This window comes from Nelusetta ayraudi, unplaced genomic scaffold, assembly GCF_046127955.1.
Source record: "Nelusetta ayraudi isolate G7.1 ecotype Tasmania unplaced genomic scaffold, CSIRO-AGI_Nayr_v1 ptg000031l, whole genome shotgun sequence".
NCBI classification, from domain to species: Eukaryota; Metazoa; Chordata; class Actinopteri; order Tetraodontiformes; family Monacanthidae; genus Nelusetta; species Nelusetta ayraudi.
Genome location: NW_027466081.1, coordinates 1,239,299 through 1,254,445, shown reverse-complemented (window position 1 = coordinate 1,254,445; position 15,147 = coordinate 1,239,299). Strand labels below are relative to the sequence as shown.

Here is a 15,147-nt window from a genome sequence, read left to right as displayed (position 1 = left end):
AAAAAAAAGATACCAAAGAATTTATTCTTATCTAACGCCACAAGCAACAATATTACGAGAAATAATAAATTAGTATCATTACATGTATGTAAATACACACAAACACACACACGCACAAACACACACACATATCCAACAGTGAAAAGGGTTCATGCCAAGTGGCTTTGAATCAGATGGTTTGTTTCTGCAACCCAGTCAGTCATCGCTTTTGCTGTGTGTTTTGCATGAAGTTCATCTGCCTCTTAAAGGTACTGAATAAAAATGATTAAAACTGCTGAATAATCTATTTGCGTCCTCTCCGACCACTATTTTACACGTTTTGTAAGAAACGTCTGTATCTGCATGTTCATTAAGTCGTTATTTGCTTGTGTCTTTATTTCCATGGCCAAACCTTTAGTAAATCAGGGCCTTTGTCCGTCCAGTGAAGACGCTGCAATTCTTTGCAGTTTTGTTCTCTTCTGGCTAATTCATTTGAGCATTATTCCAGACAGCTTGGTGCAGGGTTGGGTCCTTCCACCTAACCAGCAACACTTTGTTTTAATCATAAAAGAAACCCGTCTCCCGGACAGAACTTTAACATTGATTCACTTCTGGAGCAAATTTACAGACGCATTCAAACTTCCTCCACAGACGAACAAATGTAAAGCAACCTCACTGTATGGCTCATGAGCATGAAGACATAATCCACTTGCAGGAACCAACTGGAAAGCATTTCAACATGTGTATCTTATGGGATTGGTGACTGACTACAATGCTTCACTCCATTGTTTTTGCAGTTTGAGATGAAATTGTGTTAATATTAGTCATTAAAGGTCCAGTGTGGCTTTTTTTTTTTTAGCCCACCTGACAGCGAGTTTTGTATTTAGTTCACTGTCAGACAGGCTTCCTTAAGAATATGGTGGTTCAAGATGGCAGCTAACTGTTAGCAAGACCCCTATTGCTCTGTGTATATTCCTTTATACGTGAGAACAATTCTAAGTTTGGGAAAACCAAATGATTTTTATTTTTATCAATGAATTTATGTGCAGCGTGTTAAGCTTTTACCAAAAATAAATAAATAAATAAATAAATAAATAAATCAAGCCAAATTTTACACACTGGACCTTTAAGAAAAACACATCAAACATGAGTGGCATCAAATCGGTTGTACACACTTTGAAAGGGAAGGCATTGGCACAAGCATTACATACAAATACAAATGCAACATCTCTTTGTATACACACACACACACACACACACACACACACACACACACACACACACACACACACACACATAGGTGTGTCAACGCCAGAAACAACAGTCAGATTTCACAAGTTTCATTAATTCGAGCAGAGCCGGTTCGAGAGTCTCTCCCTCCCCCTCCCCCGCCCCATCCCTTTTTTCCCCTCCCCTCCCCTGTTAGGCTTCCCCTCTGAAGCGGGCACGAGTGTCAGTGGGTGCGAGTGAGTCTCTTTCACCAAGTGTCAGATAGTAGAAGCCAAGCAGAGCAGAGCAGCGCAGCGCAGTGCAGTGCAAGAGGTGGCACAAAAACACCAGAACAACTCAAGGTGGACTGAGAGGAGGCGGAGAGAGAGAGAGAGAGAGGGGGAGAGAAAGAGAGAGAAGGAGAGAGAGAGGGAGATTGGGTGGTCGCTCACACAGATCGGGAGGTGTGCGCCGCGTGCTTTACCTTGAGGTCCCTCCTCTCCAGGTGCAGCAGCTCTGAGCCTCGGATGTCGTGCCGGGTGAAGGTGTCTCTGTACTCGCCCAGACTCAGCTGCTCCAGCCAGGTGCCCACCTCCTCTGTGCCCCATCTCTCTACTGCACGCGCACACACACACACGCACGCACACACACACACACACACATGCGGCACACGCACAGAGCAGAACAGAACAGAGAGAGAGAGAGAGAGGCTCAGGGTGCCTCGTCGATGCACGACACTCACGCTCACCACACACGTACGTACGTCCGACTCAATTCGCAGCCCAACAGATTGTTTTCAATCATGGGAGGTGGGGGGGGGGGGGGGGGGAGGCAGGGTGAAGGCAGAATTTTTGAGCACCAGAGAGGAAGGAGAAGCGTTGGCAGCAGCTGGCAGGAGGGGAAAGAAAGCCCGTCGGGAAAAGTAGGAGCCGGTGTTTGTTTGTTTTTTTTCCCCTAAAAAAAAAAAAGCTTGGGAACATGCATATTATCACATTAAGTCCAAAAGACACACAAAATGTGGGAGGTAAAGGGGAGGTGGAAGCCTTTTTTTTTTTTGTTGTTGCAGGAAACGCACCCCAACCTGCCAGTAGTAATAGTTGTAGTAGTAGTAGTAGTAGTAGTAGTAGTAGTAGTAGAAGTAGTAGTCGTAGTATTCAGCCCTGATATTGAGAGGAAGAGCACAGGCTGATTTATCTGATCTGACTGCCAGATTTTTGTTTCAGAATTTCTTGGGATGCACCGATACCACTTATTTACAGAGCAAGTAAAGTACCAGTACTTGCATATCAGTACTCAGCGATACAGAGTATTCAATAAGGCCACATTTTGGAATTACTTAGATTTATTTTTTTCTGTAATTTGAACAAAATTCCTCAGGTTGACTGCCACAAGTTTCAATGCAGTACAAACACGTTTAACAAACTTGTCATACATATACATATACAATTGGTATCGGTGTCGTGGTATTGGCTCGTATTTTACGAGTATGAGTAGAGTACTCAACCCCGCTATGGGTACCGATGCCTGCTACTGGTATTGGTATCAGTACCAATACCCGCTACTGGTATCGGTGCCTGTACCGATACCCACCACTGGTATCGGCACCAGTACCGATACCCGCTACTGGTATCGGCATCAGTACCAATATCCACTACAGGTATCGGTATCAGTAACAGTACCCGCTACTGGTATCGGTATCAGTACCAATAACCGCTACTGGTATCGGTATCAGTACCGATACTGATATCAGGTATTGGTGCATCCCACATAATTTCTTATCCTTCTGATGAGTCAAGACGTATCATTGGTAGCCAGTTAGAAAAGACCGTTTCAAACCACCCTGGTTTGTTTGCCAAAGACGCAGCAGCATTGCTGCCCCCTGTGGCTGCCCTGTGTGTTACACTATGATCTCCGTCTGTCCTGAGAGGCTCCCTTCCCCTCGGTGTGGCTTCAGCCAGCTCTGGCCACGCTGTGGGCTGTATGACAACATGAACGCAGAGGGGGGATGGGCACAAGCTGATGGCAGGTGTCACACAATGTGAAATATGAGACCTTGGACTTCATTCACACAACTCTCAGTTACGGCGACGTGACTGCGATGTCTGGTGATCGATGCCCAAGCGTGAGGACTTCCTGTAAATGTGGCGAAAAGTAAGTGATTTTCCGACACCTTCCTTCCAGGTGAGTCTAAAAGGCAGGAGCAGCGGATCAGGCGGGTTAAATAGTGTCGCCAATTGAAAACCTAGCGCCAGGCTCTGAGAGATCAGCGATCCAAGGGCAGACTGCTCGGCTTCCCGGAAGGCCTAGTGACACCTGAGGGAAGCGTGGACACAACCCTACCTGACTGCGGGCTCGTCTTCTTGGCCGCCTTCTCCTTCTTGAACTTGGGCACTATGCGAAACATGCTGCTGCGACTGTTCCTCTTGCAGTAACCCAGAGAGTGGTCCTGGTACATAAGCACAGTCAACCTATAGCATTTCATTTAGCTACTCAGCTCTCCCTTTACCTGGAGACATGTCACACTGAAGATGTTCAAACAAAGTGGGCGGGACTACACAATGTTGCTAATGGTAACAACGTGAGCGTGTGTCTCTGTGTTGTTGTTTTTTTGGGTTTTTATGTGTCTTCATTCTCTTGCTTACCTCCTCATCATTGGGCTGCAGGATATGGTAGAGCCAGGGGATCTCTCCCAGTTTGCCCAGTTCAGCCTCCACACTCTGCAGGGCTGCGGACAGCTGCTCCTCCTCTGGGGGGTCCAGTTGCTTCAAGAAGGGACACACAAGTACGAGATCAACCACATTTGTATGTCAAACACAATGTTGCATGAAGCAGAAGAATTGAAGGTGGAATTGTGTTTAAGAACAGTAAACACAATTAGCGACTTGGAGGATTATACTGATACGTTAGTGTGCATAACACCTGTAGAATTGCATTACTTTAGCCGCGTTCAGACTGCCATCCAAAATCTGAATTTTAGCCCATCCAGATTGAAACCGGACGGCTCTTTTGTAGTCTGAACAGTCACAAATCACATTCAAATCCGATTTTTGCAAGACAGATCTGAAACCACATTCGGGAAGCAGTTTCAAATCGCATTTGGACAGTCAGTCGTGTCAGTCTGAACAGCTCCAAACACACCGATCGGTTTTGACTGTCCGTGACATCACGGATACATACATGGTGCATCACATCTTTACAATTTCACAATTCACATGTTCAAAAATGAGCAGGAAGAAGCCGAGCTTATTGGATACCGCCCTCTTACTAATACATTTGTTCACTTACTGTATTTATTTTTATACTGTTGACCAATCACAGAGGTAAAAAATACCAGAATATGCAATAATAGAGTTGACGGGTTGTTTGTAGCTACTTCATTATTTGAGGTCTTTGCTCAACTGTGTATAAACCAAGTAAAAAATGAAAAATAAATAACAAATACACAATACTTAATACATAACATTACAATACAAATACAATTGTACTTCTGATAAAAAAAAAAAAAAAAAAAAAAATCATGACTACTAAGTAATGTAATGTAAATGTGAAACATGACTTTTTTTTTTTCCAATCAAAGTTGATCATTAAATATGTACACAGCACGGGTGTCTCAGAAAACTCACCAGAGAGACTCGGCCCAGCAGAAGAGACTCTGTCTCATTGTACAGAGCCTTGACGCTGCTGGCTACTTCTATTGCTGTGTGTCTGGTCAGATTCTGGAAAAAAGGATAAAACATTTTTTTTTGGACGACAGCAGAAGAAAAGAAAAGCGAAAGACTCGTTTCGCCCCGTGCGGCCGTCTACTGACCTCGGGGAATTTCGGGTGCGTTTTGTTGATGGCGTGAGATGCTGCATTAACAGCGTGAGCGAGCTCCTGCTCCAAAAGCCCGTTGGTCTTTGCTGCCTCGCATATCCTGCCATTGAGAATAGTGGAGAAATGTGTATCAGAAAATGACTGCGGTTTCCTTCAAATCCCGGAGGGGCGAGAAAGTTGCAGAAGTGTTGCAGGGTTACAAAGACACTCAACGCTATAGTGCAAGAATTAAATTACTTTGAATGCATACGGTGAGAATAATGACTGTCAATGACATGTACAGAGAAAAGCCAGGAGTATTGCATGAGAAGATTAAAAATATAGGCAGCAAGAGTTCCAGTTAGCTCATGGACAACAAGAGTTCAGCTGGTCTATGTCCGTTTTTATCAACCGCTGTGCCGCGGCACACTAGTGTACCGTGAGATAATCATAATGTCAGGTGTGCCGTGAAAAACTATACAATTTCACTTCATTGGTCGAAAATATACTAACATTTCACTATGGAGTGACTGTGCTTCAAAAGGAATGTGAGCCTAATTTCCTACACACCGTGAAATCACATCGTGTGCATCTAAACAGGCCCAGGCGCCACACAGACAGTGTTGTTGGGATTACTCCATAAAAGTAATCCAATTACTGACTACTCCTAATTAGTAATCTCATTACTTCTTTCACTACTTTGTTTCATAAGCCATCAATTAGTAATTTCTAATTACTTTAGTTAAAAAAAAGATAAAGTAAGAGTTGTTTACTGCTTTGGAATGAACTTTATAAAGTGGAAATGTTGCAATTCCAAATATTGCCTCTGTCCTCTTAACATGAACGAATGTGAATTGTTAAAATAATCTGCGACATCCTTGTTTTCAGTTGTTTTTCTAAATTTCAGACATTTTGTGAATAATAAGACATTTTTCGCTTGCAAAATATTTCAGAAAATGAACGTAATCGTTATATAATTACCAGTTTTGCAGTGACATTACTCCATTATTGAAAAAAAAGTAATTTAATTACAGTAGTGGATTACTTAATAATAGATTACTCGCCAACACTGCACACTTGGTGAGTATAAATACATTTAGAGTATATTGGCATTATTAGGCTAAAAAGAGGCATTTTATTTTGTAATACTTTTGGTTGTTGGCGTGCCATGGGGGTTTTTCTTTTATGTAAAAAAATGTGCTGTGGCTCAAAAAAGGTTCAACATTTCAACTTTACAGCAGCCGGACGTGTTCACCTGGTGATGAGCTCCTCCGCAGCACGCGCACACGCCTGCAAGAGGGCGGCCTCCTCCTCCGTGGCCAGGTCGACGGACTGCTGCGGGTAGAGGTGGGGCCTCAGAGGAGGCTTGTCGTACTTGAGCTTGTCCTCCCACGACTTCAACGTGCTCTCAAAGGCCTGCGAAGGGAGCGCACACGCACCGCTTGGAAAACTATTCCCAGGAATGTCATCTCAAAATTTGATTCTATTTTAAGCCACGCGACACGTGGAGCAGTCCGTCCTTCGTACCCTGTCCCTGGTGAGCATCTGGGCTCGGTTCTTGTGCTGGATCTTAATGACTCCTGGTGGTTGGATCCAGGCCTCACCGTCCACCTGGATCGGGACGCCCTCGTCGCCCAGGATGGTGATCTTGACGGTTCGGCACTGATGTCATTGGAACGAAGGAATTCACCAGGGCATTAGATGAAATGAATGAATGAATGAATTAATGAATGAATGAATAGTTTGGGCTCCTTGAATCATTTCCCAACTTGATTCTAAGCAGTTTGATGAAATAATGAACTTGAACGCTCTGCGATCATTATGAGTGCACGATGTGGTCATAACGAAAACCATTTCCAATGTGTAATTAAAAGTGATCGAATTCTAGGCGTGCAAAATTGTGTGAACACACTAACAGTCGGCTGTTTTAAAGAGCCTGAAATATCAACCATGATGCTTTGTTGACTCTTTTATGGTTTAGCAGAACTCAACTAAGTGTGATTGTAACACAAAGCTTTGTTTGCATTTTTTCATTTGACATTCAGCTTGTGCAATGATGGCCGCATTCTGCACACTTGACTATTCATTCTCTAAAATCACACTAAATTAGACCTTCAAGGCAGCGACTGTGAATGTCATCCCATAATGTGTTTAGAACATCCTGACTCATTCTCCTGCACTAGTGATGTTCTTAGAGCAATCCAGTGGGTTACGCTTATGCTCGAGTTAAAATGCAGAAATGAATCAGTGACCCCCCCCCCCGCCAACATTGTTTTTTTTACGTGCGCTCTTACCTGTGCTATGCGGTGGTGCTGCAGCTTGATGACTCTGGAAACTGCCATCTGCATGCCGCCAAACACTGCCACCACCTCCAAGATCTTGTCATCAAACGATGGGGCACAGAAGATCTGCGCAACACAATAATGACATTCAGGAAATTGTATGCGTGCCATCATTATCAGTATTATCTCTGATTGCTCCAACATCTTGTCTGATTTTGTGCAGACGCATTTTCAAGCCTTCTGTCTGGACAGAAAGAATTGTGTCCTTTTATATTAACAGTTGATCAGATTTTTTTTTATCTAACACGTAGAAAATGTATCAGGAGTTTTTTTTTTTCATGTCCATTCACTAATTATGAATATATACATAGACAGAGGAGGAACAGACATGCTGTCGTGTGGGCTTCCAGCCACTAGATGGCCGCCTAAACTAGAATTTCCATTTGCTGAGCGGTAAAGCAAAGTTAAAATGCAATGTTTTCTGTATTGTCTTCTTTATCACAGTTAAAGTTTTTTTTATTTATTTTTTATTTATTATATCATTTGTCCATGGCAGCAGCCAAACATTAGTGTGTGCATGGGTGGGTGAAAAAGAGGTGTTGTTAAGTGCTATAGGGAACCATGAAGGTGCTAAAAAGTGCTCTATAAGTGCACTCCATTTTTTTTGAGCAAACTAAATGTCCTCCACCTGTTGCATTTTCCAACCTTCTAATGCAGGTTAGTAGCTACATACTGTAGTGACTTATTTCTGGCAACACCCAGCGGCAGCGGGAGACATCTTACGGCAAACACGCAGTAAATGCACTCACGTCATCCTCCTTGGTGCCGCCCCAGAAGTTGGTCCCGCCTGCGTAGCTGGGAATGTTTAGCACCGCGATTCCCTGCAGGCTGGGGAGGGGGATGTACTGGCCGTCGCACTGGGAGAGAGGAAGACAGGCAAAGTCTATTCTTCACTTTTGCATAAACATAGACAACTGTGCTCACGAGACGCTCATAAAGGGACCTATTGAGTCGGATAATGAGTAATGACTCGCTTACTCTTTGACCAGATCCTGACCGCATGAGTGGTTCACTTGTAAAGTGCGGCCACGGTCCTTGAATGTCTGGAGCAAATTCTAACTCAGCCTGCAGGCTGTTTAATTAGGCCTTTCCTCCTCCTCAATACGCACTGATTTGCTGGCTGGTGAGGCCTTTTTACAACATGCAACGCGGTGCAATTCTTTTCATACCTCCAGCTGGACCTTCTGTTCCAGGTTCTTGTAGGTTCTCTGCAGAAGCTCTTTTGTGCCCAAGACACCGTACCACATCATGTTCTTGGTTCGACTTCTGTGTGTTAAAATAACAAGATGTGTTTTTTTTTATTATTATTATGAGAAATAGCAATAACTGAAAACAGATCTTCGCCTTGAGTGAACCTTCACTTCCAGATTGTCATCATTTACAGTTGAAATAAGGAAAGTGTAGTGTTGGCGTGACAAAATGAAGAGATCAGACACAATAAGAAAATGCAGAATTCCCAATGGCGTTTAACAGGACATGCATATAGAATAAACAAAAATAAGCAGAACAACAAACAAATAATGGATTCATTCCAAGTAAACTGTATTTACTATATGTTGTATTTCTAATTAATGCAATCATTCTCTTGATCATTTGAAGCTATTTTGGCTCTCAGTTCTTTTAAGCACCTTGTTCCACTCTGCCATTGAAAGTTTATACCAATCCCGTGAATGTCGTGTGCTGAAGGTCGTCCCTCACCAGTGTTGGCGAGTAATCTATGACTATGAAGTAATCCACTACTGTAATTAAACTACGTTTTTTTTTTTTAGTAACGGAGTAATGTAACGGGATTACTGTGCCGAAAATGGTAATTATATCATAATGACTTTATCAAGTAATGTAAAATGTCTTATTATCCACAAAATGTCTGAAATTTTGGAAAAACAACCGAAAACACCAAAGTCGCAGATTGATGATGCAGCCGTGCATGCAACGTCGTTGATATGCGCTGACGCACCAAAACAAGCATGGCGGCGGCAAAAGGAAAACAACAGCGATTGCGTTTGTAGTTGGAAATACAAACATTATTTCGAGCTCATCAAAGAATGTTGTGCTTTGCTGTACATTATGTGCAGGAAACAGGACGTTCTCAACTGTTACATTTTTTTTTTTAACTAAAGTAATCAGTAACTGATTACTTATGTAGTTAAAGAAGTAATTAGATTACTTTTAAGGAGTAATCAGTGGTTGGATTACTTTTGTGGAGTAATCCCAACAACAGTGTCCCTCACATGGTTTTATTTTGGAAAGAGTCAAAGTCCCACCTGCATTTCTCCGGGTGTTCCTCTCGCTTGTTGTTAAACTCCAGGGAAATTTTCGCGTCCAGCCCGATGCCGAAGTAGTTGTTCATCACACACTTTTCCATGTATCCCTCCCTGGGTACAAACACGCAGCAAGTACAGCCTGTCAGTAAAGTAATACTTGGGAGTAGAAACACTATACGCTACAACTTAGGATGGGAGAGGCTCTCACAGGGAGTCGAGGTCGGGGTCGATGAAGGGTGTGGCGCCAAATGGGTCGATGTTAGCCAGTAGCATCTTGCTAATAATGGAGCTTCCAGCAATAGAAGCGGCCAGACCTGCCCTCAAGCCTGCACGAGAACACGCACACGACACACAAACACAAACACACAACACCGCACACAGAGGTGCGTCGGTCACACAATGGCGGCGCGGCAACGTCCTCGTGCGTCCTGCCGAGGCAGCAGCGCGGAGGGTTTACGGTGAAAACAGTGTCAGCGTGCGCTTACCGGGGCAGATGATGCGTGTGTTGAGCACGGGGAGGTTCTCCTTGCTGGTGGTGAAGGGGGTGATGCTGAAGGAGCCACAGGACTGGGTGCTGCGGCTCACCCTCCTCTCCGTCGGGGAGCAGGGACTTTTGGCCGCTGAGCAAAGGACAAACATTTACAGAAGTCATCGCCCGGAGCCAAACACCATCCAACTGCGCAGTGGAATAAAGCGTACATTTGACTTCCTGTTGCCAACAGAGAGCAAAGTAAGATGCTGATGCTATTGCAGTGGTGCGTGGGTTTGCAGTAGGTCATGGAATCTGAACTTGGACCACTTGAGGCCGACTGACGTGGCAATTCCTAACACTGTGACATTGGCAGAACGCTAACACAGAAGTATATTTGCGAGGCTTATCAATTTATACTTAGACAGAGTTAATGTTTTATATGATTTCATCAAGGATGTTTTTAAAAAAAAAAAAAAAAAATCCATATACAATAAACTTCCATCCCATAAGGTCTCTTCTGCTGCCCACTGTTTGATGTGTGCAAAACATTCCTCCTGTGTGCAACCTGCCTTTTCACCTCTCGTCTTTAGGAACACCTCAATGAATAAGCCCGCTTTTCGCAAAAGAGTTCATTAAAAGCCGAGAAGTAAACTCTGTTGGCCTGCAGCTGTCTCCCCATCCCACACAGTGCAAATTCATTTTCCTGTGTCCATGTAAGGAGGCCAAACCTGAAGAAAAACTTTATTTGGGGCCTTTCTATTCAACTGATAAATGACATAAACCCTCTGTCAAATCCTCAAAATCACAAAGTAATCCTCAGGAGCTCCTCAGTGCAAGCATTGCAGTGCTTTTCCATTGCTATCTCTGACGCTGGCTATACGTAGACTATATAAACTATATAGTAGTTACAAAAACACTCAAATCAATCTATGTACAATACAAAACTATAATAGAGTTCCCTGATTTCAATAAAACATTCTATAATACTACCAACAACCAGCAAGATAGGCAAACAGATGCTTTTGTTCGTGGTTTTACTGGGAGGAAAAAAGAAAACCTTATGTGTTCAGAATGTGTGGTTTTGGCTTAGTGCGTCAGTGAGAAGAAGGAAAAGGGAGAGGACACAAAACCGGCGCAATCGCTGCTGTGTGACTGCTGGAAAATGTGCGTGAAGGAAGCAACTCCACAACAAACAGGAAGAATAATAACATTTCCTGCAGCCGACTGCACACCCACTCACTCTGCCACACTGGCCGGTGCACATCAGCAAATATCGGTCCTCAAACGCACATTATCACAGACAGACACATTAACTGGTCATTAGTTGCCTTGTTTGTTGGTTTGGTTGCTGCTGTTTTCTTTTCTAATAACTACAAAAGAAGCCAGTGCGAGACTAAAAGTTCACTCTGGAGCTCAAGATAGGATATAAAAGAGGAGCAGTGCTTCTCTGTGCTCTTTCACCACTAATCCTTCAGTTTATTTATGACCGGAAACTTGATTTGCGTCAGCAGCCCACCCCCCCATTTTTTTTTTCCATTAGCTGCGTGTCTGGTCATCTGGTGCACTTCGTAATATCACCACAAGGTGGCAACCTTTTAAAGCCTGACGTGTGCCCGCCCTCATTTCTGTAGAAATAACCATAAGCGCGAATGAAATATGCGGTCTCCTGCGAGACAGTGCCGAAAATGATGCGACCTGGAAGTGAACGGCGGACTTGAAGGTCAAACAGACACAACACACTTTGAAACGGGCCTTGGACGGAGATGCACCAGGACTGAGGCAAGCATGAGAAGACGAGGAGAAGAGCAGAGGAGCCACTCACAGGTCACAGCCTCCAGCTCCTTGGTGTCCTCGTCCTTCTCGCTGTCTCTGTTCTCCTCCTCGCTGTCCTTTCTGAACTCCAGCGGCGACGGCAGCTTCGTCGCCTCCGTGTGGGCGTTCTGCTCATCCAAGACTGCGCCGGAGGGGGAAAAAATGTGAGGAGACGTTTGTATTGCAATGTTCGCCGGCTAATTCAGAATGCACAAGTTAAATTTTCCAAGCAGTTATAGCGCAATGTCTCGCTCAACACTCAATAGATATCGCAATGTTATGTACAGTATATAAATTGTAAATGATCCAAACTGTCGGTAAAATGCAGAGAAAAATGTCTCACTATCCACAAAGTGTCTGAAGTTTTAGAAAAACAACCGAAAACAACAACGTCGCAGATTCTTTTTTTAGTTTTGTTCCGTGAAATGTGCAATTTGTGTTCAGAGAGCAAACGTTCATTCGTGCTAAGAGGACAGAGGCAACATTTGGAATTGCAACATTTTCACTTTATAAAGTTCATTTCAAAGCACTGAGCAACCGTTTATCTTTTCCTAACTAAAGTAATTAGAAATTGATTACTTATGTAATGAAGTGGTTATAGTAGTAATTAGATTACTTTTTTAAAAGGAGTAATCGGTAATTGGATTACTCTTATGGAGTAATCCCAACAATACTGCTTATATGTAATACATATGCATCAGGCGTAATACCTGTAAAAAGGTCAGGAAGGTCGCGGCTCTTTTTACCCTGCATTTTAGATTCACAAAGCAAAGCCTTCAGCTTTTTTTAAAAAAAAAAAATCTTGCCCTTTGTGCAACTTCCAAACAACGTTTCCATATTTCAGCGTGGCCGCGTTACCTCTCTCCGCCTGCACGATGATCTGCCGCACGGCCTTCTTCAGACTGTTGGCCCTGAGCATCAGCTGCTCCCTGCTCCTGAACAGCTGCTGTCCTTTCTCACTCTCCTCCTCCTCCAACTTCTCCTTCAGCTCCGTCAGGCTCTCCTCGCTGGCCTCCTCCTCCTGCTCCTCCTCCTCCTGCTCCTCCTCCTCTTCCTCCTGCTCCTCCTCAACGATCGGAGGGGTGGAATGGGGAGGAGGAGGCAAGGCCTGGCACTCCGTGTTGAGCGTTTGAAGGAGGGAGTCCAGTTTCTCATTGAGGATGGCACACTGGCGGTCGGAAGGAGGAGAGACAGCGTGAGCGAGACAGGCGGCAGCGGTAATTTAATACGGCATATGGCGAGTTGTCTTTTGGCAGCTGAGGACGCTGAATGATGATCACGTGGCGCCGAGACTTACTTTGAGAGACATGGAGTCGCACTCTTCCGCATTCTCCGTACTTTTCTCATATGCTTTCCCCACTTTGGCAACAAAATCTTTGACTGTTTCACAGAGCACCCTTGGAGGAAAAGATGAAAAGAATGCTGCGTCATTCGCTTGGAAGACAAAACATTATATTTTAAATGTATTGTCGATTAAGACTTTCTCAATTATGAAGGATATAATAAATAAACTGTGTTTGACATGCTTACATTGTGAGGTTGCACAATAACTAGGGCTGCATAACTGTGATGAAGCTAAATACTAGGGCAAAAAAATGCTGGAATCCCGTTTAGTTTCGTTCTTCAGTAAACTGAGTCCTTGTCTCAGTCTTCTTTTCAAGACTCAAATTTACTTAGTTTTGACGGTTTTGGTTGAAGGACAACATATAAAATATATTTAGGTTCCTCTGGTCCAGCAAAACTACGCGTTGAGATTACTGCCAGCTCAGTCATTTATCATGGCATTTTCCGATAAAGAAACCAAAAAACAAAAACAAAAACAAAAACAAACAAATAATACAAAAAATACTAAATTCTATCTCCAGGTGTATATTTTTTTTTATATAGTTTTACGATGAAAAGTACAAAAGAGGAGTAGGGCCACAAGAAGAGAAAAAAATATTACAGGAAGGGGATTTTAATTTCATCAAGTTGCAGCAAGTTTTCATTTCGAGTTTTAAGTTGAAATTTTGTGAAGAAAAAAAAGATAAGACGAAATTTTGTGAATAAAGTCGGCGTTAAAAAAGACGACATTTCATGAATAAAGTAGAAATTTAATGAATAAAGTCGCCAGAAATAAAGTGGAGACTTGCTAGTAGACTGGATGGATGGTGGATTAACCCAATTACCCACAATTAAAAGTAAACGGCCGAAAACAGGTGCATCTCACAAGGTTCAGCCACAGTAATCAGGAAACTGGTGAATTTCAGAAGTACGAGACTTGCGCGCAGAGCCTTTCGACTTTGCTCTCGACATTTTGACATCACGTTTAAATTAACTGCAAAATTTCGATTTTATTCACAAAATGTTTTTTTTTTTAAGTCAACCTTATTCTGGAAATTTCGACTTTAATCTCAAAATTTCAAATTGATTCTCGAATTGGAAACTTGAAAAAAAAAATTATATCCTAATTTTTTTCTCTTTTTGTAGCCCTAATCCACTTCCGTAAAAAAAAGTCTAATGTTATCCCACGTAAACATTCTATATGGCTGGATTATCATTTTGGATGATACTACTTGGCCAGTTTAAGCTGCTGGGGGAAATGTACTTACTTTGCAGAGGAGAGGATGACAGAGTGCTGCTCAGAGTTAAGGATCTTAGTGAGGTGAGCAGCTACTGAGTCTTCGTAGGCTGAAATGTGAAACTGGATCGGAGACACACAGAAGAAGCAGGAACATTACTCAAAAGCGTTGGAGTTCAAAGAGCCGATTTCTCTCACGGTTGCAAGAAAATTGACTGCGTGCTGCTGTGTGTGAAAAAAAAAACAAAAAAACACGTCAACTCCCGCGAAGCACCTGGCAGTCCTCGTGTCCTTCGGGCGTGGTGGGGAAGCTGTGTTTGGGTGGGATCTTAATCTCGTAGGTCATGATGCTCCAGCGGTCCAACATCTTGGTGCTGGCTCTTTCCAACTTCTCCAGGATCTGGGGCAGCTGAGTGTCGTCGTCGCACGACGGGCCCCAGCCCAGCACTCGCGCCAGGTCGTTGCCCGTGCCCAGGGGCAACACCCCCAGCTGGCACTGAGACAGAGGCAGAGGGTTTTATTTAGTGTCAGCGAGTGCTCAGCTGGTGCAATCGAGATGTGTTTGTATGTGTGTGTATGTGCATGTGTGTGTGTGCGTATCGCAACAACATTACTTTGTGTAAGCTCGAGAGAGGCAAAGTGAGGCACTTTTAAATTTTGTTGTACTGACTGTATAATGACAGTAAAGGAATTCAATTTAATTTAATTCAATTCAA

General features: G+C 43.4%; 1 protein-coding gene across 9 annotated transcripts in view; it reads right to left on the bottom strand.

Annotated features, from left to right (window-relative positions):
- Positions 1 to 15,147, bottom strand: part of dgkh (diacylglycerol kinase, eta) — a 50,915-nt gene that overhangs the window by 4,141 nt on the left and 31,627 nt on the right. For 2 of the 9 annotated variants that reach the window (XM_076030760.1, XM_076030766.1), the window contains 18 exons: positions 14,706 to 14,927; positions 14,463 to 14,554; positions 13,169 to 13,268; positions 12,730 to 13,039; positions 11,882 to 12,013; positions 10,073 to 10,207; positions 9,796 to 9,913; positions 9,588 to 9,698; positions 8,493 to 8,589; positions 8,073 to 8,180; positions 7,276 to 7,389; positions 6,509 to 6,643; positions 6,237 to 6,397; positions 4,997 to 5,102; positions 4,812 to 4,904; positions 3,831 to 3,950; positions 3,529 to 3,634; positions 1,673 to 1,803 (listed from right to left, as the gene is read on the bottom strand). In XM_076030760.1, coding sequence (XP_075886875.1) covers positions 1,673 to 1,803; positions 3,529 to 3,634; positions 3,831 to 3,950; positions 4,812 to 4,904; positions 4,997 to 5,102; positions 6,237 to 6,397; positions 6,509 to 6,643; positions 7,276 to 7,389; positions 8,073 to 8,180; positions 8,493 to 8,589; positions 9,588 to 9,698; positions 9,796 to 9,913; positions 10,073 to 10,207; positions 11,882 to 12,013; positions 12,730 to 13,039; positions 13,169 to 13,268; positions 14,463 to 14,554; positions 14,706 to 14,927 — 2,391 coding nt within the window. Of the gene's footprint in view, positions 1 to 1,671; positions 3,322 to 3,528; positions 3,657 to 3,830; positions 3,951 to 4,811; positions 4,905 to 4,996; positions 5,103 to 6,236; positions 6,398 to 6,508; positions 6,644 to 7,275; positions 7,390 to 8,072; positions 8,181 to 8,492; positions 8,590 to 9,587; positions 9,699 to 9,795; positions 9,914 to 10,072; positions 10,208 to 11,881; positions 12,014 to 12,729; positions 13,040 to 13,168; positions 13,269 to 14,462; positions 14,555 to 14,705; positions 14,928 to 15,147 lie in introns of those variants that run through there. The other 7 variants (XR_012927262.1, XR_012927261.1, XM_076030761.1 and 4 more) reach the window with 7 other exon arrangements.